Source organism: Brassica oleracea, chromosome C6, assembly GCF_000695525.1.
Source record: "Brassica oleracea var. oleracea cultivar TO1000 chromosome C6, BOL, whole genome shotgun sequence".
NCBI classification, from domain to species: Eukaryota; Viridiplantae; Streptophyta; class Magnoliopsida; order Brassicales; family Brassicaceae; genus Brassica; species Brassica oleracea.
The window spans coordinates 18,659,590-18,684,460 of record NC_027753.1 but is presented as its reverse complement, the minus strand read 5'-3'; the positions used below and the strand labels follow the sequence as shown (position 1 = coordinate 18,684,460).

The 24,871-nt window shown below is 30.2% G+C and overlaps 1 protein-coding gene, 1 long non-coding RNA gene and 1 pseudogene across 4 annotated transcripts; 1 reads left to right on the top strand and 2 right to left on the bottom strand.

Annotated features, from left to right (window-relative positions):
- Positions 1–6,126: 6,126 nt before the first annotated feature.
- On the bottom strand, positions 6,127–8,414 carry LOC106298990 (cytochrome P450 71B5). The gene is made up of 2 exons (XM_013735119.1): positions 7,493–8,414; positions 6,127–6,808 (listed from the first exon to the last, which is right to left on the bottom strand). Exons 1-2 carry the CDS (start codon positions 8,378–8,380, stop codon positions 6,194–6,196), a joined length of 1,503 nt encoding a protein of 500 aa, XP_013590573.1. The 5' UTR covers positions 8,381–8,414; the 3' UTR covers positions 6,127–6,193.
- Positions 8,415–16,131: 7,717 nt separating this feature from the next.
- LOC106299171 lies at positions 16,132–20,065 on the top strand (annotated as a pseudogene).
- Positions 20,066–21,701: 1,636 nt separating this feature from the next.
- On the bottom strand, positions 21,702–23,874 carry LOC106299058. 3 transcript variants are annotated; one of them, XR_001261662.1, is made up of 6 exons: positions 23,502–23,873; positions 23,281–23,394; positions 23,085–23,169; positions 22,907–23,015; positions 22,717–22,820; positions 22,503–22,637 (listed from the first exon to the last, which is right to left on the bottom strand). It is a non-coding gene; the product is annotated as an uncharacterized LOC106299058 (long non-coding RNA). The 3 variants fall into 3 exon arrangements; XR_001261663.1 differs by lacking the exon at positions 22,503–22,637 and adding an exon at positions 21,702–22,007 and having other exon boundaries at positions 22,907–23,169; positions 23,502–23,874; XR_001261661.1 differs by having other exon boundaries at positions 22,499–22,637; positions 22,907–23,169; positions 23,502–23,874.
- Positions 23,875–24,871: the final 997 nt, after the last annotated feature.

Sequence of the window (24,871 nt, the reverse complement as noted above, 5' to 3'; positions counted from 1 at the left end):
CGTTTCATATTATCAATAATTATATTCCTATGTGTTGTTTTATCTTAAACTTATAATAAATTTATTTAAATATTTGCTTACGCTTAAAGATTTATTTCCATATAATATACTTCAATTACACCTAACCAATTACGGTATATAAATCCGCATAATTTCGTTCAATTTTTTTATATCTAATATTTGTGACTATATATTTTTACTTTATAATATCTATAGATTAAAAGTAATAATCTCTTTTAATCACTCATTCCGCGCAGGGCGCGGGTTATCACATAGTTTATTTTTTATTTTTTATTTTTGACAGCGAACAAGTATCTATTTGGAAGGTCTATTTTATAGGAATTATTGTTGATCCATTCCAAAATTTGGACTTCCTTTGATTTTTTTTTTAAAATTATGTTTGTACGGGCAATATTATGTACTTCGCCTAGGAGTCCTTGGTCAAACAACATCCAAATAAATTGTGAGTGGCGATAGACTGAAGTTATAAAATATATCAATTCAATTATTTCTTTACGAATATTAGATATTTATTTCTTTGTTATTCTAATTCAACAATTCTATATTGACTATGACAAAAATATCTTATTTCCTTTTCTTAGAAAGTCGCAAGTTATCTACATAGTATACAATTTCAGACAGAAAACTTATAGTTGTCTCAAAAGTTTACTTATTTGTATTTGAATCTTTGGTATGAAAATTATTTTATATTGGACAAGCATTTGACCTGCTTTATTGTGATACAATTTTTTTGTTTAATACATAGATATTGAAAGCATTCCCAAGAATATAGAGATAAAACTAAGGTTGAAAAAAAATATGAACAAAAAAAATCAAATTGAACATGTCCATAATAAAACAGTCAAATGCTTGTCCAATATATTATCATTCTCGACCCAAAGATTCAAATACGAATAAGTAACTTGCGATACAGATTATACTTTGTAGATAACTTGTGACTTTCTAAGGAAAGGAAATATAATAATCGGTTATACTCAATATAGAATTGTTGAATTAAAATAAACATAGATGTTGAAGCATTCCGAAGAATATAGAACTAAGGTTGATTTTCTTTTTTGAAAATAAACATGTATGTGTGTATGTGTGTGTATTTTTGCGATAATGATTTAGATAATGCGTCGTTGTATATTTTTGGGATATATGTTGGTTATGGTTATGGTTATGAATACTAATATGTTGGTTATGGTCGATGGTCACTTCACATTATATATCTTTATTACAAGTTTGTTAAATAAGATCTGAGCTGTCTTCATTCTGAAACTCATAACGGTGGGAGAGTAAAGGCTACTATAGTTTTTTTTGGCTACTATAGTTTTGTTATTTCTCTATTTTGTTAAACTCACTTTCTTTTACCAGAAAAACTGGTTGACAACTTTTAATATACTGTTTTATCAACTCGTTTACAGCATTTAGGTCAAACTATTATACTGCATTTATACAAAAATGGGAATAGTATTTCTGTATTTTCTATCTACAATTTTTGTTAGTATCATTTGTTTTTTTTTTCTGTGCATATGCAATGGTCGAGACCCAGTGGAAGCAACGCTCTAAAGCGACCATGGCGAGGCCTAGTTAAAGCAATGTTCAAAAGATAAGAGGTCCGGTGAAGAAGCCCAATATCTAGAAAGTTTATAAGTAATGTCTAGATTCCTCTAGCAAAGAGAGACCAGTTGAATAGAGAACCAAAGTTGTAGTCGCTTGCCATTTGGCTAGGCGGAGATGGAATCTAGGTTTTAAGCCGTATTAAAAAATTGGGGAGGGGACTAGACGACTAGTCGTCAATATCCCCTTTGGAATTTGTTGGGTTTCAAGCTTAGATACCCTTCAGATTAAACAAAAAAGAAAAGTATCGCTCGTTGTGTACATGTGTATATGTGACTCTGTGGTGCCAGATGTTTCGCTCTCACCAAGTTTCGTAAGTCAGAGACGGTTTGGCGAGGGCCATCAATGTGGATAAGTCAATACTTAATTTTCCATGTCTATACATCAGTTTTGACATTTTACAAACTTTTTTTTTTTTTTTGAGAAAGGGCTTGACATTTTACAAAGGGCCCTTTTACAAACTCTTTGACAAAGTCTTTCATGCATGTTCATTCCATGTCGATCATTTTGACATTTGGCAGATTTCACCTCGAAACCCTAATTCACTCATGTGCCCATCGAATTTTGGAAAATGAAGTTGAAATTCAGATAGTTTATTACTCCCTCCCTATTTTTTTACATGACGTTCTATAACTTTTACACAAATTAAGGCACTTGCTACAAAGTCATTTCTATCCTTCATCATCAATTGACCATCATCTCTCGTAACACATTATTGCACATTGAAATTCGAATTTGTTGACTAGAAATAATAACATGAGGGTAAATAAAGTCATATCTTATCATATTATGCATAGTGTTTTGAAAACGTCAAATATAACGAGACAAGAAAAAGAGTCTAAAACGTCATGTAAAAAAATACAGAGGGAGTATAAATTTCTATTTTATTCTTTAGGTTGAAAATATGTAAATCTGATAATTTTCTTATGGTGAGTGGTTACCGTTAGGGATGTGCAAGGATCGAATAATACCATAATTTTCAGTATTTTTGATTTGATTCGTACTTTACAGATATTTGACTTTTCGATTTGTTTTGCTTCGGAGAAATACAAATATCTGGTTTTCTGGATATCCATAATTTTTTGAATATTTGCAAATATTTACGGATATTTACGGATATCTCTAATGCACTTTATTTAATACAAGTAAATGTAGAAAAAATAATACAAATTTGTTTTCAAAAAATACATTTTACATATTATAAAATAATAAAAATAAAAATTAGGAAACTATATGTTCCATCAATTTTTAAAATTAATCTATTTTTAATAAAACACAAAATTTTAGAAAAATGTAGTTTTTATAAAGATTTATATTCCTTTATTAATTTACTACGTTTATAAGTAGTTTTATAAATAAAAATTAATAAATGATATGTTAAAATAATAATTATAAGAAAATTATACATTTAAGAATTTATACTTAAATATATATGCATCTACTTGTATAAAAGTCGGAGTGGATCGGATATCCGGCTCTAAATTTTTTAGCATTTTTGATTTGCTTGTTTTAAACGGATATTGACTTTTAATATTTGTTTTGCTTTGATGACTTACGGATATCCAGATTTTTCGGATCGAATCGAAACGAATAACGATTCGAATCAAATTTAACGGATAAAATGCCCAACCCTAGTTACCATTAGTTTTCATGGAGTAAATCCTATAAATAAAAAAGTTAGCCACATTTCTTTTTATTAACGTTGAAGTTATATATTAAAAAACGTTGAAGTTATAGTTTTTTGTCCATAATTTCCACCAGACCCACAATTTGTTTTTAGAACATTTGATTTTAAAATAATCTTAGTGGTGGGCATGAATCGGATATCCGGGTTTTTGGAGGTATTTGTGATCCGATCCGTTTCTTCCAAATAATAAATTATCCGGTTTGATTCGATTCGTAGTTATCCGGATATTTGGTATCCCGGATATCCGTAAAATTTTAGGTTTTTGACCAAATTTTCGATTTGATCCTTAAAGATAAATAAATAATTAAAAAAAAAATAAAAAATTCAAAATAATATTTTATTATAAAAAATTAAAAGTTATTAACTTTTTAAAATTCTAATAACTAATTTAATAAATATGGTAAATAAAAAACTGTAAAACTCATATATAATATAATATTTTTATAACTTTTATATCATTCTTTAAATATATGTATATATATATGAATATAACTTGATTGGATATCCGTTTCTAGAAATATTAGTATTTGTGATTTGTTTCGACTCTAACGGATATTGCATATCAGTATTTGTTTTTCTTCAAAGAATTACAGATATCCAGATTTTTTTGTTCGAATCAAAATGGATAACAAATCGAATCAAAATTTATGGATATTTTTCCTAGTCCTAAAAGTTAGGGTTGTTTAGACACTTCGGTAAATCTAGAGTTGGTTTGTTACATTTTCTGTTATTATAAGAAATAAACAAAAATAATTATTTAGTATGTGTATACCTCACATTATAAGAAATAAATAAATAAATAGTAAAAAATAAACACAAAAGAGTGGTCAGAAATTCATCAAAAATAAATAATTATTTTTTGACCATTTTCTGACTATTTATTTTGACGATATTTCTGACCTTTTAATATGGTCAATAAATTTTGACCACTTTCGGACAAAAATCAATTTCTGACGGAGTTTTTTTGACGATTTTATTTAGTAAAACATTTGTTAAAATAGAGTGTTTTGGCCATTTTTAATGAAAATAAAGGTAAAATTAAATTATTTCCTGTAGTGAATCTTATCGCTCGTTTCTAGTGGATTTTAGGGGTGGGCACTTCGGTTATTTTCTCGGTTCGGTTCGGGTTGGTTAGTTCGGTTCTAGTATTTTTTCAACTGAAGTAAACCATAGTTAATTTGGTTCGGTTTGTGTTCGGTTCGGTTTGTATTCGGTTTGATTTATATTCGGTTCGGTTTATTTTTTGAATCGGTTTAATTAGATTCTTTTTAGTTTATTTTTTCTAAGAGAAATTATGTTTTACAACATAAATTATGTAAACATAAACTATGTGAACTAAATTAAATATAAAACTCAAACAAAAACCTTTAAAAAGTCATAAAAAGTATACATAAGAATTAAAACAAATGAAAATTAACTAAAGAAAAAAAAAACAACATCATTGAAATTAAAAAGCCTCCAATGAATGAAATATTTTAAAGCAAATATTTTGATGATTACATATTAGGTTAGAAGAATATATGTTAATCGATAAAAAATAGAAAATATGTGGTTTAGTATTAGAATTTTAGTATATTGGTATTACTAATATTTTTAATTTAAATAATTACAAAAACACATCGGTTTCTCGGTTCGGTTCGGTTTAAAACTGAATCAAACTGAGCCATTCGGGTTGGAGAAATATTCAACTCAATGGTTTGAAATAGACTTTGGTTCGGTTTGAATCGGTTTCGATTCGGTTGGTTCGGTTTAACTGGGTTCGGTTCGGGTTTTTTGTGCAACCCTAGATTTTACTATATCGTGCTATATATGTGATCGTCGTCATAAGTGAATCAGGTACTCTTCAGTATCAATATGTAACTTAAATGTTGTCAAACTTATATCTTTAGAACACTCAGTTTGTATTAAAAGTAGTTAAATACAACTTTCCTTTTGTTCCATGTCCGAAATTATACACTAGAACCTATTCTACAAATTAATACTCGATAAACTAGTAATTTCTATAAATTAATAAATTTCGCTGGTCTCAACTTGGGTTGATTCAAAATTTGACATAAATCGATAAAACAATAAGATAATAATTTTTTTAGAAAATTCTATGTAAATATAGGGTCCCATTAAATTATAAATTAATAATTTATATATATACATATTTTATATAAGTGATAACCTATTATTATATTTTTTTATACTCACAATGATATTATCTTTATATTTTCTTATGACTTAATATATTTTTGATGAGATTTAGTAATATTATATCTAAAACCACATTTAAATTCTATGCAATATATATTATTTACACAAAATAATATAATAAAATTAATATAAATGTCAAATTTCAAAAAATAACAGTTAATGTTTATACACTAAAAATCAAATATTTTTCTTATCTTAGAATAAATTTATCTTAAAATAAGAAATCTAAATAAATAAACTTTTGTAAATTAATATCTCTATAAATTAATAAATTTCAAAGTCTCAACATTATTAATTTATAGAGGTTCTACCGTATTGAGGTTCAGTTTCTTCGGTTACGATATTTATATAGTTGTGTCATTAATTTACATTTTGCCATTTATTAATTAAATTTTCGGAAAATTGCTTTAATTATTATGTTGTTAACTATTTTTTTTGCCAAGGATATGTTAAATTAAAATGGGGTTTTATACAATGGAACCCTTTCAATAAAAAAATTGAAGATACACTATTAGATTAAACTATAAGTTTATTAAAATTATTTTAAACATTGTTACAAACATGAAATACACTTATTACAAGAAAGGATATAAAACATAAAAAAAAAAAAAGCCATACCGATAATAAAGTAGAGAAATATAGAGAAATGTTGACCTTATTTAAATTATTAGTTTATTACATTCTTCACCAGCGATGAAGAGTTGGTACGAGTTCTAGAGGAACTTTCTTGGCGATGACGAAAGCTCCGTCTTCCTCCATGTCAATGTCTTTAATGGTCATTCCCTCAGGCAAAGTCCAATCAAAGAAGTAAAGAAGGCTGAGAAGGCAAAGCTCAACCATGGCGATCCCCGTGGCCATCCCAGGACAGACCCTACGTCCGGATCCGAACGGCAATAGCTCAAAATGCTTACCTTTATATTCTATAGGGTTATCTACAAACCTCTCGGGGATGAACTCTTCTGGTTTTGTATAGTTTTTGGGATCGCGTCCTATCGTGTAAGTGTTGATTTGGATCATGGTGTTCTTGGGGATGTTATAGCCTTGAATCTTGATGTCGGACATTGTAAGCCTTGGGAGCAAGAGAGGAGCTGGTGGGTGTAATCTGAATGTTTCCTCGATCACCAGCTTCAAGTACTCAACTTTCTCTAGATCTTCTTCTGTGATTCTCTCTTTGTTGGGTCCGAGTGTTGCTCGAATTTTTTCTTGGAGTTTTTTCATAACTAACGGATGTCTGCTTAGCTCTGTCATTGTCCATATCATTGTGATGGCTCCTGCGTTTACTCCAGCCAAAAACACGTCCTGGTGAAAAGACATAGAATGATTCATGATTTTGGGCTTGAAAGAAGATAAAAATATAGGGTCAAAATATTAAAATACAAAAAATAATGAAAATAGCACAAAAATAACTTATCACCTTTTGAAATGTATTAAAATCGGCCCTGTTTTTAATTTTTTTTATTGCCTAGGCTGCATCTAAAACTTATCACCTTTTGTAAAACACTACAAAACATTAATTCTCAATGAAATTCAAATACTTGGAAAAAAAGCACACAAAAATAAAAATCTCCAAAATAGTATTAATTAACAGGTAAAATGACTAAATTACTCCAAACTCTAAACTCTTACCTTAATCTCATCCACTAAATGGTAAATTCTAAATTTCAATCACTAAACCAAATATAAAATAAAATAAAATAAAAAATAACGAAGTTAATATTATAATTAGGGAATTTTTTCTGTGTGTACTATTTTTGGGACAAAAAGTTTTAATTTTTTCATAGAATATTTCTCATGAAAAATAAAATCTATAAAACTAAGAGCAATATGAATCAAGTGAGAAGACGAAAAACTAATATGGACCAATAAATAAGGTATTTGTTATATCTTAAGTTAACTTGCTTCCCACACGCGATAGTTGTATTCCTCAAGTCACCTCTAAAACTTTAGAGATTTTACTAAAGGGAAGGGATTATTCATACTAACCGACATGACTCCTCTGAGATGGTCATCGGTGACTTTAAAGGAGCCGACTTTATTGGGCTTATTGATCATATCCAACATGACACTGATGATGTCTGAGTGATCTTGGGGCTGTCCAGTCTTCAAATGATCATCAATCACATGCTCAAAGAAAGTGGTGAGTTTGGCAAAGGCTTTGTTCAGCCTCGAGTGCTGGCCGGAGATCCGGTCAATGAGCCATCCCGCAGGGAAGAAGTCGGCCAACGACAACGAGCCGAGGTTGGTCTCTGACTCAAGGACCAACTCTTCTACTCTCTCCATATCCACAAAATCACACTCGTGGAAGTTCTGTCCAAAAGCGAGTCTACAAATGATGCTGGCCGCGTAGGAGAAAATGACTTTTCTCAAATCAACTGATGAGGTTGGTTTCTCTTTAGCTGAATTTGACACCTTCTTGACCAACAACTCGCTCTCTTCCTCTCTAATATACCTGAAGGACTTCAGTTTTTTCTGGCTAAAGAGCTCGAGCACCATGATTTTCCTCATCTCTCTCCAGTTCTCACCAAAAGGAGCAAAACCAACGTCTTTAAAGTTGTAAGTAAACAACCCCGTCCCTACCGTCTTAGGTCGGCTACAGGTCTCAAGATCATGAGTCTTGAGCACTTCCTCAGCTCCTTCTTTGGAAGAGACAATGATCACGGGGACTACCCCGAAATGGAGAAGCATCACCGGTCCATATTCTTGGGAGATTTTGTGAAGAGATTTGTGAAGAAATCTTCCAAACTGGTGCAAGTTTCCGATTATCGGTAGACCGGTAGGTCCAGGAGGAAGCTTCCCTTTCGAAGGTAAAAACTTTTTAGAGAAAATCAACAAGAGAGGGAAGAGTAAGAGAAAACAAATGAAGATAGACATTGTTCTTGATTATGTTTGGCTTTCTTTCTTCTGGTCTGTGTTTGAAGTGAAGAGTAATTAATGAGTTCTCAAAGATGCAATATATATATTCACTGAGGCAATGCATTTGGCTGGGTTTTGACTAAATCAATTTATTATTTTCTTACCCTCCATTTTTTTTATTAATAACACTAAATTGGTTTCAATCTATATATATATAAACTCAAATAAAAATTCACCATTCATATTGTATATATATAAATATATAAGTGTTCGACTGTACGAACAGCAATTAATTAATAACAACTGGATTATTGATTTTTGGAATGAAATGATGTGGAATGTCTTGTTCCATTAACTCTAAAATTTTTTTTACTATTTGACATTAATAGAATTGATTACTCATTCTATCAATTCCAAAAAAGAAAATAGATAAATACAAAGATGAATGATTCCAAAACAAATTTGGAATTTGGTTATGAATGTTCATTTTTTGATTTATTTCATTCCTATCATTCTATTTATTTCCATTCCATCAATTTCTTATTGTAACTTGAGGGTATACATCGTAATGAACATTTCTAATCATTCCTTACCGTCACAGCATACATTAATCACGGTCGTACCTGTTGATTTGAGTTATTAACCCAACTATTTCTTACATTCTATTTAATTATAGATAGTTGTATAATATTGTAAGCGTTTCTAAGGCAATATATGAGGTTTACCGCGTATATGAGTCATGTACAAACAGCCTCCAAACAAGTTGTTTATGACAAAAGAAAAGACTGTGGTAATAAAATTATCTATTCAAATATTTCTTTACGAACATGATTTTTTAAGCATTTTAGTATGTCAATTCAACAATTCTCTATTGACTTTAAAAGATTTTTGATTTTGATTTTCTGAGAAAGACACAATTTATTTGCAACACGTAGAATTTCGGATAGAACACCGTAGCTGTCTCAAAAGTTTACTTATTTTCTTTGAATCTTTTGGACGAATATTGATAAGTATTCGACCTGTTTTTTTTCTTTTCAGCATAATATCCCAACAATAATAATATTCTGGTACTATTTTTGTTTGTGAAAATAAAAATTCTTGATATAAAAAGAGTTTACATAGCTGAAAAAATCTTCTCCGTTTGTACCTACGTAATCCAGGATAGAAAAGACAGTGGTAATAAAATTATACTAGATCTCGATCCACGCAACCGCACGAGTTTTTGTTTTCATTTATTTTTATATAAATATTTTATTTTAAATTCTAAATTGGTATATATTATAATATATATGTGTCTATCAATTTTTAAAACATAATAAGTTTATTGTATATTTGTTTCATTGAATAGATTGTTTCAAACTTTCACATGTATTTGTATCTTCTTCTATATATATATTTTCGGATTATTATTTCATTATTAAAATCATAACTATATATATAAAGATTAGTAAAATATTGTTTTATTGTCATATTCAAAGATATTGTAACATTTTACAAATTTAAAAAGTTTTTAAAAATTTAAACTGTTCGATTCTTAGATTTATATTATCGTGTAAATAATTAAACATTTAGTTTTTGTTTAATTTTTAAAATAAACTATATAGTTTAAAATTCATTGGTTTAATGTAGTAAAGATTAATTATTGTTAGATAATATGATTTTTGTTATTTAAAAAAAATCTTTATAATTTTAAAAGTTAACATCGACAAATATTTAAATATTTAGCATATAGAGGTATAGTATTACAACATTAAATTATATCTATTTAATTTATAGCATCTATAAATCCAATGGATCATCTATTGTTTAGATCCAATTATAGATAGCCCAATAAAAATTTCTGGTATGCCCAAAATTTAAATGATAAGATTAGATATTAAATGTAATATGACTTTCTAGGAATAGATCTATTAGGTCTATTTTTTAAAAAATCACACATGAATCAAGGTTGTGACTTCTGTTTTAATATATAAGATATTCAAATATTTCTTTACGAACATGATTTTTTAAGCAATTTAGTATGTTTCTCTATTGACTTTAAAATATTATTGATTTTGATTTTCTGAGAAAGACACGATTTATTTGCAACACGTAGAATTTCGGATAGAACACCGTAGCTGTCTCAAAAGCTTACTTAGATTGTCCGGAACATCATGACTCAATGGTAAGGACGTGCTCCTTCCTGCACCCATGTTGCGAGTTCGAACCCTGCCGGAGGGAACTACCTCATGATGTCTCTGGACACCCCACACGGATATGGATCCATGCTTTAGGGCCCATTTGTATGCCCGGAGAGAGGGTCTATCCGTGGGCTGCACCTCCCCTTGGGGATTAGTTTGGGCCCTTCCATAGGCCCGGAATATCCCAGGTTAAACAAAAAAAAAAAAAAAAGTTTACTTAGATTCTTTGAATCTTTTGGACGAATATTGATAAGTATTCGACCTGATTTTTTCAATTTAATATCCCAACAATAATAATATTCTGGTTACTGTTTTTGTTTGTGAAAATAAAAATTCTTGATATAAAAGAGTTAATATAGCTGAAAAAATCTTCTCCGTTTGTGCGTACGTAATCCAGGACAGATAAGAGTCTGAAAAGAGGAAAAAAATCACCGATATAGAGTCGTAATCTGAATGCTTCTACTTGACCTCTTCTGTTGCCATGAAAAGTGACCACATACTTGGACGTGGCTATGTAGTTTATCATCCCTTGAGTTTTGTTCCAATGTTTGTTTTCCTCTACTCTGAGCAGATAGAAATTATCCTTAATCTAGAGAAAACCTACAGATAAATGCATATGAAAATTCGGCGTTATAATTTTATATGTATATAAATTACATGAACTTTTCCATAAATGGTAACTAGCTTTGAATTGAAAACGTCTCTACGCAACAAATTTTTATTCTGGTAAAAAAACTGATGTACAATAGTATATTTTACTGGATACACAAATACTCTAATACTAGGTAATAATCTGCACCTTGCGTGGAATGTAATTATTACTTTTGTTTTTTTAATAAGGAGACATTAATCTGTTTAATCTGGATATCTGTTCGATTTTAGGTTGTTTTTTTTTGTTTTTAATCTCTGAAAATATAACTATCATTTTAAATCAATATTTATTTGGTTTGTTCGGTTAAAATGTTTGATGTTTTTGGTTTTTTTTCTGTGTTAATCAAAAATTACTATTATTTGTTTGTTTTCATGTTATAAATCTTAGATAGTCGTGATGTCGAACCAATGGTTTCATATTATAGTTTCTAAACGGATAATAGTTATAAAAAAAATTATTAAGACAAATCATTTTACTACAATTTGCTCGATAGTGAAAGAAGCATTAAGAAAAATAATATTTTAACTTCCAAAAAAATTAGATATTTCAGTTGTGGTAAATACTTACTAGTAAGGTGCTCACATCAATGTGCACATGTATGTGTATGTAAAAGTATATAAAGATGGTTGATAAATATATAAAGATACTGTTAATTAATATTAAATTACATTTTTTCAAAATAATACATGAAAAATAAAATTCTTAAAATGAAATTATTTAAAAGCAAAAATATTGTAAGATTTATATAAACTATAATATATAACTTATATATAATTCTTTAAATATATGTATATATATGCATATAACGGATCAAATTGGATATTCGTTCCTATAAATATTGATATTTGTGATTTGATATTTTTTTACGGATATTGCATTTTAGTATTTGATTTGCTTCGAAAGTAACGAATATCCGGATTTTTCGGTTCGAATCAAAACGGATAACGAACCGAATCAAAATTTATGAATAATTTGTCAACTCTATTTGTAAACAGTAAAAATAACGTAAAGAAGAACCATGCATGTGAGTTTTATATTAAAAAAACGTAGAGTACATAGTGTGAATATATTTATGTAGAGTTTGGCTGAGAAACTCTCTACATGTGACATGTGTCCATTTTAGTGTGAACGCATTTTTACAATGCTTCTACACGTTACATAATATCCAGTTTAGTGTGAATGCATTTATTACAATGCTTCTCCTTTAATATATAAAGGATATATAGGTCTAAACTTATGAATTATAATAGGTAAATATATGAAATTTGTGAAGAAATATACTATTTCTTTGAAAATATTATGGATGCATGTGCCACAAATACTCTAATATATGGGCCTAAACTTATGAATTATAATAGGTAAATATATGAAATTTGTGAAGAAATATACTATTTCTTTGAAAATATTATGGATGCATGTGCCACAAATACTCTAATATATGGGCCTAAACTTATGAATTATAATAGGTAAATATATGAAATTTGTGAAGAAATATACTATTTCTTTGAAAATATTATGGATGCATGCATGTGCAGTATCCCTCTCAACATGCACCAGCTTCGCTAGTACATAGATGGCGCTATAAGCGGTAACCATGTATTTGTTGAGTATCATATATATGGCTGGTACTTATATGTGTTGCATACTGCACATTGGTCAAGAAATGAAATATTCGATGTTTATCAAAAACATCGATCAATGAGATATTATCTAAGGCTTTTAAGCCATCACAAAAAGCCGTAAACATTAGATTCTAAGCTCAAGCCATCACAAAAGCTCAAACTACTAGACGAACGACTTTGGATTTTTTTTCTTAAATTCCAAATTGATCCAAATCGATTAATAAATTTCAATACAATAACCTTCACATAACAATAGGGTTAGGTGAAGCGTTTGTGTTCATGCATCTCTACCGTACGTCGATATGAGGTTTACCGGGTAAACTAGTCCTTGGTCAAAAAAAAAATTACGTGACGCGATATTTTTTTACGTAAAAACAAATTACATGACGCTAGATTGTGGGTATAAAAAAATGTAAATTACATTCAACTATTTATGTACGTGGTGGTTATATCCCCACGTTCTTCTTAGTTCTCAAACAGAGGCAGTGCTGGGTTGCGGCTCAGATCCGTCCTGCTTGACCGCCAACAGCAGGTTGAATAATTTTTGTTAAAAGTTCCAATCCGCATAATTCACAAAGAAAAAAATTTATATCCAGATTCGTCTAGTCAAAATTTACGGATAACCCACGAGACCTGCAAATAATATTAATAATAATATAAATATTTATTTTATATATTTTTGGTTTATTTTTAATAAAATAATATAAAATATTTATATTTAATATTTTTTGTAAATTTCATTATTTTTATGATTTAATTTTAAGAATACGTTTATAAATATTTTTTAATGATCTGCACCTGTCCCGTGAGAAAATAACTTAACCCGCACCCATGCCGCAATACAAATATTCCAAATCATTGCCTCACAGCAGATCAAACGGGAGGGGTCAAGTGGGTAAAAATTAAAATTCCCAGCTTTAAACTTAGGAAAATATTAATTAACATTTTTCCATTAAAAAACTTCCACTGATTAAAATTAAAATTAGCGTTATAAAGAGATTATTTTGAAGATTCAGTGATAAAAGTCTATGCTAACTTGCGAAAAGGGTAATAACGATCTTAACAATTTCAATTGTACCTTATACAACTTAAACAAATGATACATGCTAATACAACTCCAATCTCATTATAATTCAAGTTTTCTTCCTCAACTCGTTATCGTTATACTTAAAACTGTTCTGACTAACATATAGTTAGCCAACCGTTAAATTGAGATGTGTCATCTTTTATATATATAAATAATTTTTTTCCATTAATACTCACTACACCAAACTAAAATAACTAATTTTAGTGTGTTACAACACATTTTTTTGCATTAAATAAAATCTTTAACCCTTCTTCTTCCCCATTCTTTGTTTTAACGTATACGAACAGGAGCTTGTCACCGCACTCGGCAAGTTTTTCCAACGAAGGTGATTTTGGCGAGACAATGAGTTTTGGAAGAGAGTGAAGCATTTTCTTCTTCAGTCGTTTGTTTGCCGCCACTACCTACGGTGAGGATATTGACTGGAACCGCCTTGTGATCCAAAGGATTAACGGATATATTAGGAGGTAAGGGAGATGGTGAGGAGTGAGGAGGAGTTACATGTGATGCTGAACGTGAGAGGAGGCAATGGGCGATTCTCAGAAAATGAACGGGCGATACTGAATGAGAGAGGAGACAATGGCCGATGCTGGATGTGGAGAGATGATAGAGAGAGGGTGATGCCGGGAGGAGATATGAGAGTGAGGGCTATGCTGATAGGAGAGAGGAGAGAGTTGAGAGAGACAGTGATACTGAGAGGAGAGAAAGTGGACGATGCTGTATCACTCTTGGCTCTGTCTCTTCTCTTATGTTCTCCTTTGATGGTTTCATATATTCTTACTCAGTTTCCTAAAGTTGTTTCGATTTGTTTGACGAAAAATATGCATACATACAAAATTTAAATCTTGAGGCTTCCATCATAAGCTTTAAATAGTTAATTATCTTAATCAACAGATGAGTCTATCTGTCTCCAACAAGCTTATTGAAACCATTTTGATCCCAGATCTTATTGTTGGCAAAAAGAATTTCTTTCCATTCATTTGCTAATTTTTCACAAATTTTGTTGGCCTCCAATGAAAATTTTGAATATTATAGTAAGAATTAGGTTTCAAAAAAGAGAAAAAGAATAAAAACAATTTAGTAGCTTTGTTAAGCAAAATAATTTTCTTCTTGCATGGATCATTAGATAAACCTTTTTTTTAACTATTGACATTTCTTTTGTTACACCGGGACTGCAAGTTCAGCCATTAGATTATGGTCTCCAACTTTAGCTGTTAAATTATAACTTTAATTCCTGAAACATCCTCAGTGTACAAAGAACTTATACCATTTGCCATAGCACCTTAAACCTTTACAATTTACAAAGTACGCAATAAATTTGATAGTTATATTACCTTAAATTTTGATTGCCATATAAAGCTAGAGAGGCTAAATGGTTTAGATGTTTGGAAATGATATATGCTATTTCTTTTCTACAACATTTTTTAATTTTTATTTGTAAACAGAAGTGTGAATGAGTATGTTTTAATTTTAGTTAAACAAAACTAGACATAGAGCATTGCGTTTTTATAGCTAACATATAACAAATTAAATCAAACTCTTTACTAACATGTTAGCCAAAATGTTAAAATCTAACTATTTTGAATCATAAGAGGGGATAATCCAAATCATTTTTTGTATATATTAATGGGTCTCCTAAATCATAAAATATATTCCTCGTCATTAAGTTAGTATAACAATTATTCAGTGCTCATACACAAATTTGATTAACACAAACAAGATATTTATTATATAAAAAGAGAGGTAGTCAAGACAATTATTTTTATCTTCTTTGTGAAAAATGGAAAGTATCAAAAAATATTATTCAGACTTAAACTGAATTAAAAATTAGATGAAAATATATAAATAAATATGATGCTTTTTAATATTTACATTATTTACAAAAAATAGTTTTTCATATTCAGACATGTTTTAAGATATAATGAATTGAAAACAAATTTCTACAACCAAGTACATCGATTCAGATTTTTGGCATAAAATCTGTTATTATCCAAATCAAATTTTAGTTGAAAATCAAGATAAATGATTTTTTTTTTGTTACAAAATTCACAAAATTAGTTAAAAGATAAACAAAATTTATAATTAAATAATATGTCAGTTACAATTTTGTTTTTTTTTTTCCGGAATATCTATAATTATCTATATTATCTTTAGGTAACGATTTTATAGCCCTATAAAAGCTTTGTTTCCTTTCATATTTCTTCATTAAAAAAACATTCTTCTAAGTAAATATGGGTTCTTTAAGATTCCTTTTATTTTTTCTTTTCGTAAGTAGTGTCTATGCCACAATCGTTTCTCATGATGGCCGAGCTATTACCATTGATGGCCACCGCCGAGTTCTCCTTTCTGGTTCGATCCATTATCCTGGAAGCACTCCTGAGGTATTTAATCTACCTTACATCAAACAGTATGTGTGGTCTTAATCTTTTATTTTTGCTACTAATATAATCATTTTTGTTAATATGTTTAGATGTGGCCGAATCTTATCAAAAGGGGTAAAGAAGGAGGTCTTGATGCGATTGAAACATATGTCTTCTGGAATGCGCATGAGCCTACTCGCCGTCAATATGACTTTTCTGGAAAATTAGATCTATTCGATTCTTGAAAACCATTCAAGATGAAGGATTGTATGGCGTTCTTCGCATAGGACCATATGCATGTTCTGAGTGGAATTACGGGTAATATACTAAAATGGATTTAGCTAGTCTATTTAAGTGCAATATATACAGTTTAATATATTTTCATAATAAGTTAACTTCTTGTATGGTAATTGTATGGTTTTCCATATAATGTTTTGGTCGATAAGTAGTCTAATAAATTGATTTTATTAATTAGTTTACCAAAAATATGTATTGTAAATGCCAGTACTAGCCTTTTAATTATAGTATATATTTTTAATAAATTGTCATAATGAGTTGGCTTCTTGTTAGAGGATATTACTATTTCTCATGTAATATTTTTGACCTGCAATTTTTTAATTATTTTAAACAGAGGATTCCCAGTGTGCCTGCACAACATGCCTGGAATGGTGTTCAGAACTACAAATAAAGCATATGGTAGTCTTACCTGATGATCAATATTCTTTTATCATATATATAGTGTTATTTTTTAATTAAATTTTTATATGAATGATTTATGTATAGGATGAGATGCAAAACTTCACAACTATGATAGTAGACATGTCAAGAAAGAAAATTTATTTGCATCACAAGGAGGCCCAATAATTCTTGCTCAGGTAATCAATTTAATCTTTTAAATACATTATCTGGTATTTCGTAATGTTATATACAATTCTAACAATATTTATCTTTTTTGGTTTACTAATCTTGCTGATAGAAAATGAGTATGGAAATGTAATGGGACCCTATGGAGAATCAGGTAAAAAATACATTAAGTGGTGTGCAAACATGGCTCAGTCTCTTGATGTTGGTGTTCCATGGATAATGTGTCAACAAAATGATGCTCCTCAGCCTATGGTAATAAAATCAGTGTAGTTATAATGAATATTTATTTAATATATTCAAAGGTTGACTATTTAATATCGTTTTATTTTTATAGTTGAACACATGTAATGGCTTTTACTGTGACAATTTTGTACCAAACAATCCCAACACTCCTAAGATGTTGACTGAGAATTGGACCGGATGGTAAGTTTTATTTTCAGTATGATTATACTTTTATTATTTTGTAAATATTTTATCACTATATATTTATTTTGTCATCTGTTTGTTTAGGTTTAAGCAATGGGGTGGAAAAAATCTTCATAGAACAACTGAAGATGTCGCATTTTCTGTTGCAAGATTCTTCCAAAGAGAGGGAACTTTTAATAATTATTATATGGTAATTACAATATACAATTTAACTTATTTATTAAAATAAGCTCATAGAAAATCAACATTAACTAGAAAGAATAATTGAAATGCTTTTATTATTGTAATACCATGGAGGCACCAGCTTTGACAGAACCGCATGTGGTCCATACATCACAACTTCATATGATTATGATGCTCCCCTTGACGAATATGGTAAATATAAAGTATATTCATATTTAAAAATATTTTAGAAGTTTCTATTTTTACTAACATGGGAAAATCTATTAGGTAATTTGAATCAACCAGGCATTTGAAACAACTTCATGATGTTCTTCACTCTATGGAGAGAGCTCTCACATACGAAACATCTCCACCATTGACTTTGGAAACTCTGCATCGGTAATATTTTTTTTTATTTTTTTATCACTATTGTACATGTTATTCTTGAACTAATTACTTATCATGAAAATATTACATAGGAAACAATTTATAAAACCGACGAAGGATCAAGCTGCTTTTTTGGAAATGGAAATGAAAATTCAGATGCAACAATTAGTTTCCAAGGAGAATCTTACGTTGTCCCGGCTTGGTCTGTTACCATTTTACTGGATTGCAAAAATGAGGCTTATAACACCGCCAAGGTTTTTTATTTTACATTTTATTTTGTGGATTTTAAATTTTCATACTAACAACCAATATTCATTCAAAGTTGTAACCAAAATTCATTTTTTTGTTGGCTTTATATTTTCAGATTACCACTCAGACTTCAATGATGGTTAAGAAACCAAATGAAGCTGAGAATACCCTTTCAACTCTGAAATGGTCATGGAGACCAGAGAACATGGACACTTTCCTTTTGAAAGGAAAAGGAGAATCTACACAGACACAACTATTTGATCAGAAAGTAGTAACCAATGATCAAAGTGATTATCTATGGTATATGACTACCGTTAAGTTTAAAAAACGAGATCCATTTTTGGGTAAAAGCATGTCTCTTCGCGTCAACAGTAATGCTCATGTCCTTCACGTTTTTGTCAATGGAAAACATATTGGTAAGTATCTCATATATATGTTTTACAAATCTCAATAACACCAACTTACCAAAAAGTACTTGATTTATATTTTTAGGTAATCAACACGCTGAGAATGAAAAATTTAACTATGTATTTGAGAAAGATGTAAAGTTTAAGTCTGGTCGTAATGTGATTGCTCTTCTTAGCATAACTGTGGGACTTGCGGTAAGTTCTTAGATATTATTTTATCTTGTATTTTTTTAAGTTAAAACTCTTTTTTTTTTTAATTTTAACTGAAAATAAAAAATTTTCAATTTTTTGATAGAATTATGGTGCTTTCTTTGAAAGTAAGCCGGCTGGAATCACTGGACCCATTTTTATTACTGGAATAAATGGTGATGAAACTATAGTTAAAGACTTGTCTGCTCATAAATGGAGCTATAAAACTGGTTTAAATGGGTTTGAGAACCAACTCTTTAGAACAAAATCAATGTTTAAATGGTCAGTTGAAAGTGTACCGTTTAACCGAACCATGACTTGGTATAAGGTAAAGATATGTTATTATCTATAAGATAACAAACCAAACACTTGTTCATTTAATATCAAATCACATCATTTCATTTTGTCTTTCAGGCTACATTCAATTCTCCCCTTGGAAATGATCCAGTTGTTGTCGATCATATGGGACTCGGTAGGGAAAGGTACAGCTTGGGTCAATGGAAACAACATTGGACGTTATTGGCCGGCATTCATTTCAAGCGAAAATGGTTGTGATGCAAAATGTAATTATAGAGGTGCTTATCATGCTGAAAAATGTCTCACCAATTGTGGAGAACCCACACAAAGATGGTACATTTTCCACATCTTATTAGGTTCTAGAATCAAATATGTTAATGTTAAACCTGAGAAATCTTTACTGGGATTTTTTTTGCTTTGTTCTTTTCTTGAGCAGGTACCATGTCCCTCGTTCTTTCTTGAATGCAGAAGGAGATAACACACTAGTTTTGTTTGAGGAAATGGGAGGAAACCCATCGCTTGTCAGTTTCCAAACTACTAGAGTGAGAAGTGTATGTGCTAACGTCTACGAGAAAACAATTATTGAGCTTTTATGCGATAGAAAACCCATTTCTGCCATCAAATTTGCATCCTTTGGTAATCTAGATGGCAATTGTGGATCTTTTGAAAAAGGAACTTGTGAATCAAGTAACAACGTGGTTGATATTCTCGCACAAGAATGCATTGGAAAAGAGAAATGTTCGATTGAAGTCTCTAAGGAAAAATTTGGAACACCAGATTGCAGTGGTGCTCCTAGAAAGCTCGCTGTCGAAGTTATATGCTAAATGTTTTTCTAGATTTATGGTGTTTTTTTTTTATCATATTTCAGAATTATGCTATATTTTTTTTCAAAAATTTAATTCTTTTTAATATTTATTGGTGAATAAAATAACACATTCTTATATACATTTTACACAGTAATCTTTTTTTTCCAAAAAAATCTTGGTCATTTCTTCTTCACCATCCTCGCTCTCTCTCAAAAATTGAATAATTGTTCCCTTCAGTATTTATTATTTTTCTATTTAAATCTTAGTGTGACATTTTTATTTGGTGGGAGCTGCTTTCGCAATTTTGTTTATTTGAATTCAACGGTTCTTTATTGACTTTAAACAGTGATTTCTTGTACTTAGAACATCATAAGTTATTTACAACTTGTACTATTTCATAAAGATCGCAATATTTTTATCAATATTTTTTTTGATAAAATATTTGAACAAATACCGACAACTTAATATTTAAAATTTGCATTGAATGTTTATAAAAATTATAAATTACTAAAACTTTCAAAAACATTGCACAATGAAAATTTGTTATCAGATATTTAATTTTTTGTTATAAAAAGATACAAATAAGTACAACACATCATTTAACAATATATCAATATTAAAAATATACTATTTATCTATGTATATATTATGTAAATTTAATTATATAAAATAGAAAATAGAAAAAATGATCGTTTGGATTAATAAAATTTATTTACGTATTCATACCAATTTAATTATATATGTAATAGTTACTGACTTTTTCATTATCCAATATATATTATTTTATAATATATAAAAAATATAAAATACATAAAATACTTTATATATGCGATGTTCATTCCGCGCAAGGCGCAGATCTTAATTAATCTAGTATTAGTGTATTAAAAGATACACTAGTTCAAATCTTAGTGTGTCATTTTTATTTGGTGGGAGCTGCTTTCGCAATTTTGTTTATTTGAATTCAACGGTTACTTATTGACTTTAAACGATGATTTCTTGTACTTAGAAGTTAGAACATCATAAGTTACTAGGATCGGTCCGCCATACGGGCGGGATATTCTTTACATGTGATCTAGATTATTATTTTTTGTATGATTTTGGGGTTCGTGTTTTAAGTTTTCATTTGTAAAAAATGTGTATGATAATAATTTTTGTCTTTTAAAAAATTTTAGGTGAAGAGTAATTATATGTGATAAGATATGTTTTGTTTGTTTACAATAGTTGTCTGTTCAAAATTTTAATTTATTTGTCTTTGCAATCTTGGTTTAATATACATACAATTTTTTTTAAAAAGTTTGACCAATGATTTAAACATGTTAGTTTTCATATACAATTTGATGTCCGTATGATGCATATAACTATATTGTATTTTTATGTTAAGATTTGAAAGTAAGATTATAAAAACTTTGATCTTTTTATGTATGTTAGGGCGTAGATGGTTTATTATTTTTTAGATCATGTACGTTATATAGGGGTGGTTGTGTATTGTTTTAAGAGTTCGGAGCATATAGAATTCTACATAAATATACACATATATATGGCATGACCAGCTTGACCGGAGTGCGTATGTGAATATCATATTAGATAGATTGAACATGATTCAGAATAAGAATAGTGTTTATATGTGTTCAGATCTTGGGCAGCCCAACACACACAAGACATATTAACAGTCACAAGATTGGTAGTCCCCAACAAACACCTTCTTGGCAAAGAACTCCTTTTCAGGTGATGTTTTGAAGCAGTACAAGTTCTTGATCTTTCTTCAAATCTTCTGAACGGCTCTTTTCCTCGGGGTCTAGGAGGGCGAAGCTTGCATTATCACAGAACAAAGTCTCAGGCGTGATTTCCTCAAAGTTTTGCAGAAAAGCTTCCATCAAACGTCACAGTCGATATCTCCTTCAACGACCAGAAGGCCGAGTCTGTTAATCCGGGAAGCCATTAAAGACCCTTTGCTCAATGCCTTGAAACCCAAATACTTTTACCAAGTCAGAAAACGTAGAACATCCCCAGAATCACTAACCAACACTCTGCTTCTTCATAAAGAGTTTGGACAAAACAAAAGCGAAGCCAAGAAAATCGCGGAGAGGTCAAAGTCTCAGAGTCACCAGATGCAAACCGTTCAATCGAACATACGGTGGTTGACTGAAACAGAACTCTCGGCGGGACCAGACACACCTTTGGCGGTGAAACTTTCCTTTTTTTTAAATTGGTTAATCTTTTCCTTTTATTCTTTTTTGTGCAACTATTTGTTTTTTCTTTTCTTTTGAAAAAGGCAGTTTTGCCTGCTTATCCTAGCTTTCTTAGCTAATACATCAACATGTAGGACATCTATGCATGTCCCGTATCATAGAGAAGGCCTCTGTTCTACGAGATGTTGTGATGTTTTTTGTCAGTGTAGCACTGAGTTAACTCATCAATAAGTGACTAATAATTAAATGGTTTGTGTATTTTTGTGTCGACTTATAATCCCGCAAGTTTAACAAATTTAATCACATTGCATATCTCTCATTATGCAACATTTAGGAACATTTCTTTTTAAATTTATCAGTTCCTAAATCAACACTTTCCCAGAACACATGAAATCGATGTCCTACATGTTGGAATACCAGAATCATATCAATGGTATCAACCTTGTTACTAAAAAAAAATCATAAGGTTAGAGGTTCTACCTGAGACAGTGCAGCTATGACAAACTCATTAAGCTCGGATATGGTCAGATTCTCAACCGTGGCATATCCTTTCAGAAGCGGAGCTACTGACTGAAGCCCAGTGTCTGTGGATACCAACAGGTGCATTTTAACAATGTCTTCGTCACATTAGTATATGAATGAATGCATACACAATCACCATGCTACTTACTTGTAGAAGAGGACCTCTCCTAACATTAGTCTCCTTATCGAAATAAATGTGTGTTCCTGAAGTTGCATTAAGGATCAAACGGCCTGCATGAAAAAGTTCGACAAAGGTACTAACAAACACCGGAGCTCTTGTTAGAAACAGATAAGACATTCTTTAAATTTAAATAATAACTAAATACCTCCGAATATTTTAGGGATTTAAGCTTGTCGCAATAACAACCCTTGGATCACCACGCACTCAAACTAAAAGTCACATACACATCCCTGTCAATACAATACAAATACTTATGTGTGTGTTTTTAATGAAAATTGCAGTAAATATGATACGTGAGATATGTTTAATTTGGAGAGACAATTGGGAATTCTAAAACTCACATTCGAATCAAGCAAGAGCATACCGACATACATCAGTTCATCCCAGCGCCTGATATTCCTCGCCTCCTAGAAACACAATAACCTAACCTCAACTGTGGAAGAACATCTTTCGGACTTCAAATCCGAAAGGAAAACTCATCGTTAGCCATTTTTTCAGTAAATAAGTAGATTGCTTTGTTCTAATAGATTGATAGGATGCTTTAGATTGCAAGGATGCTAACCTTTTATAGTCAAACCTCAACCGCCTTTGAAGAGCAAAAGTGGCATTGAAGAGAGATCGTGTACGGTTGATTTAATAAGGAATTTAATAGTAGTGGATCCGTAACCGATTGACCACTGGATCAGTAGGAAGAAGATGAATAGATCGCTGGAAATCCTAGATTCGCTGCGGCGCCGATTGCTTGCAGGGTCAGGAGGAAGAAGATGAGTGAATCGATGGAAACCCTAAAGTCGGGAGAAAAATAAAAGACACACAGCGTTTCGAATAAACTATACCACGCTCTATATCGGTAAGGGCTCAATAATGCCAAACGTTCGGACAAAATAAGGAGTCAGACCCAATAGACTGCGGAGGAAAAAAAATGAAACGAAGAAATAATATGAGGGCATTCTCAGTATTGTAGCCAGATTGTATTGATCAAATGTGTATGAGATTTTTCTTTTTTTTTTTTGAACTTTGTGTGAGATTTTTCTTTTTAAATAATTTTTCTGGTTTTATCTTTTTTGAGGGAGGGTATTTAATTTAGGGAGAAGAAGGGGTCATATTTAACAATTGTATTTTTTTGGTACTTTTGTCATATATATTTTATTTGTTATCTGCATTATGTTTTGTTGCAATTTAAATGTGCTACTATGCCTATTAATAGTGGAATAATATGTGACCAACGTTATTTCAGATGGACAAATGCGCATAACAATTATCTAAAGTTAAACCTATAAAATTCTTCAGTTCAATTGATAAAATTAAATCATTTGTATGTAATCTTGGGTAAGTATTCTTATAATTTTATAGGGTTTGGTTTTTAGAACTACTAATTATTATGGTGTGTTCATGTAATGTGAAATTTATGGGATCATAATGTTAAATATCTGCAGTAAGTGAATTATAGTTGTCGTAGCGGTTACGTGCATAGATTATAACCTCTTTTTTTGTGGTCGTTTTGTTTTTTATATGTAATGTTATGCTTTATAGGCTGGTGGGATGAACGCATTGTTCTGTTAGAACCTATACAGTAGCTAATATTCCAGCTGCTGAAATGCGTATTAATGGCTGCATTATAATTTTCAAAAGTATTATAGAATAACAGAATGTAGAAGCTTCAGATGATATTTACAAACTGTGTCATTTTCCATTTTTTTAATATTTAAAGATAATATATTTTAGAAGCATGAAACCACAAATACAGTAACTATTAATTCAACTATCGAGGCACAACATATCAGCCCTAAATCTTTTGAATTCTTAGAAGCCTCACGCCATTATTATATGAGGTGGTTTATTCGGTTCTGAATTGTATTTATATATAAGTGCTTCGCAAGATATATATGTACGTTCGACGTCAATTCTCAACCCTCTCATGTTTTTCGTATA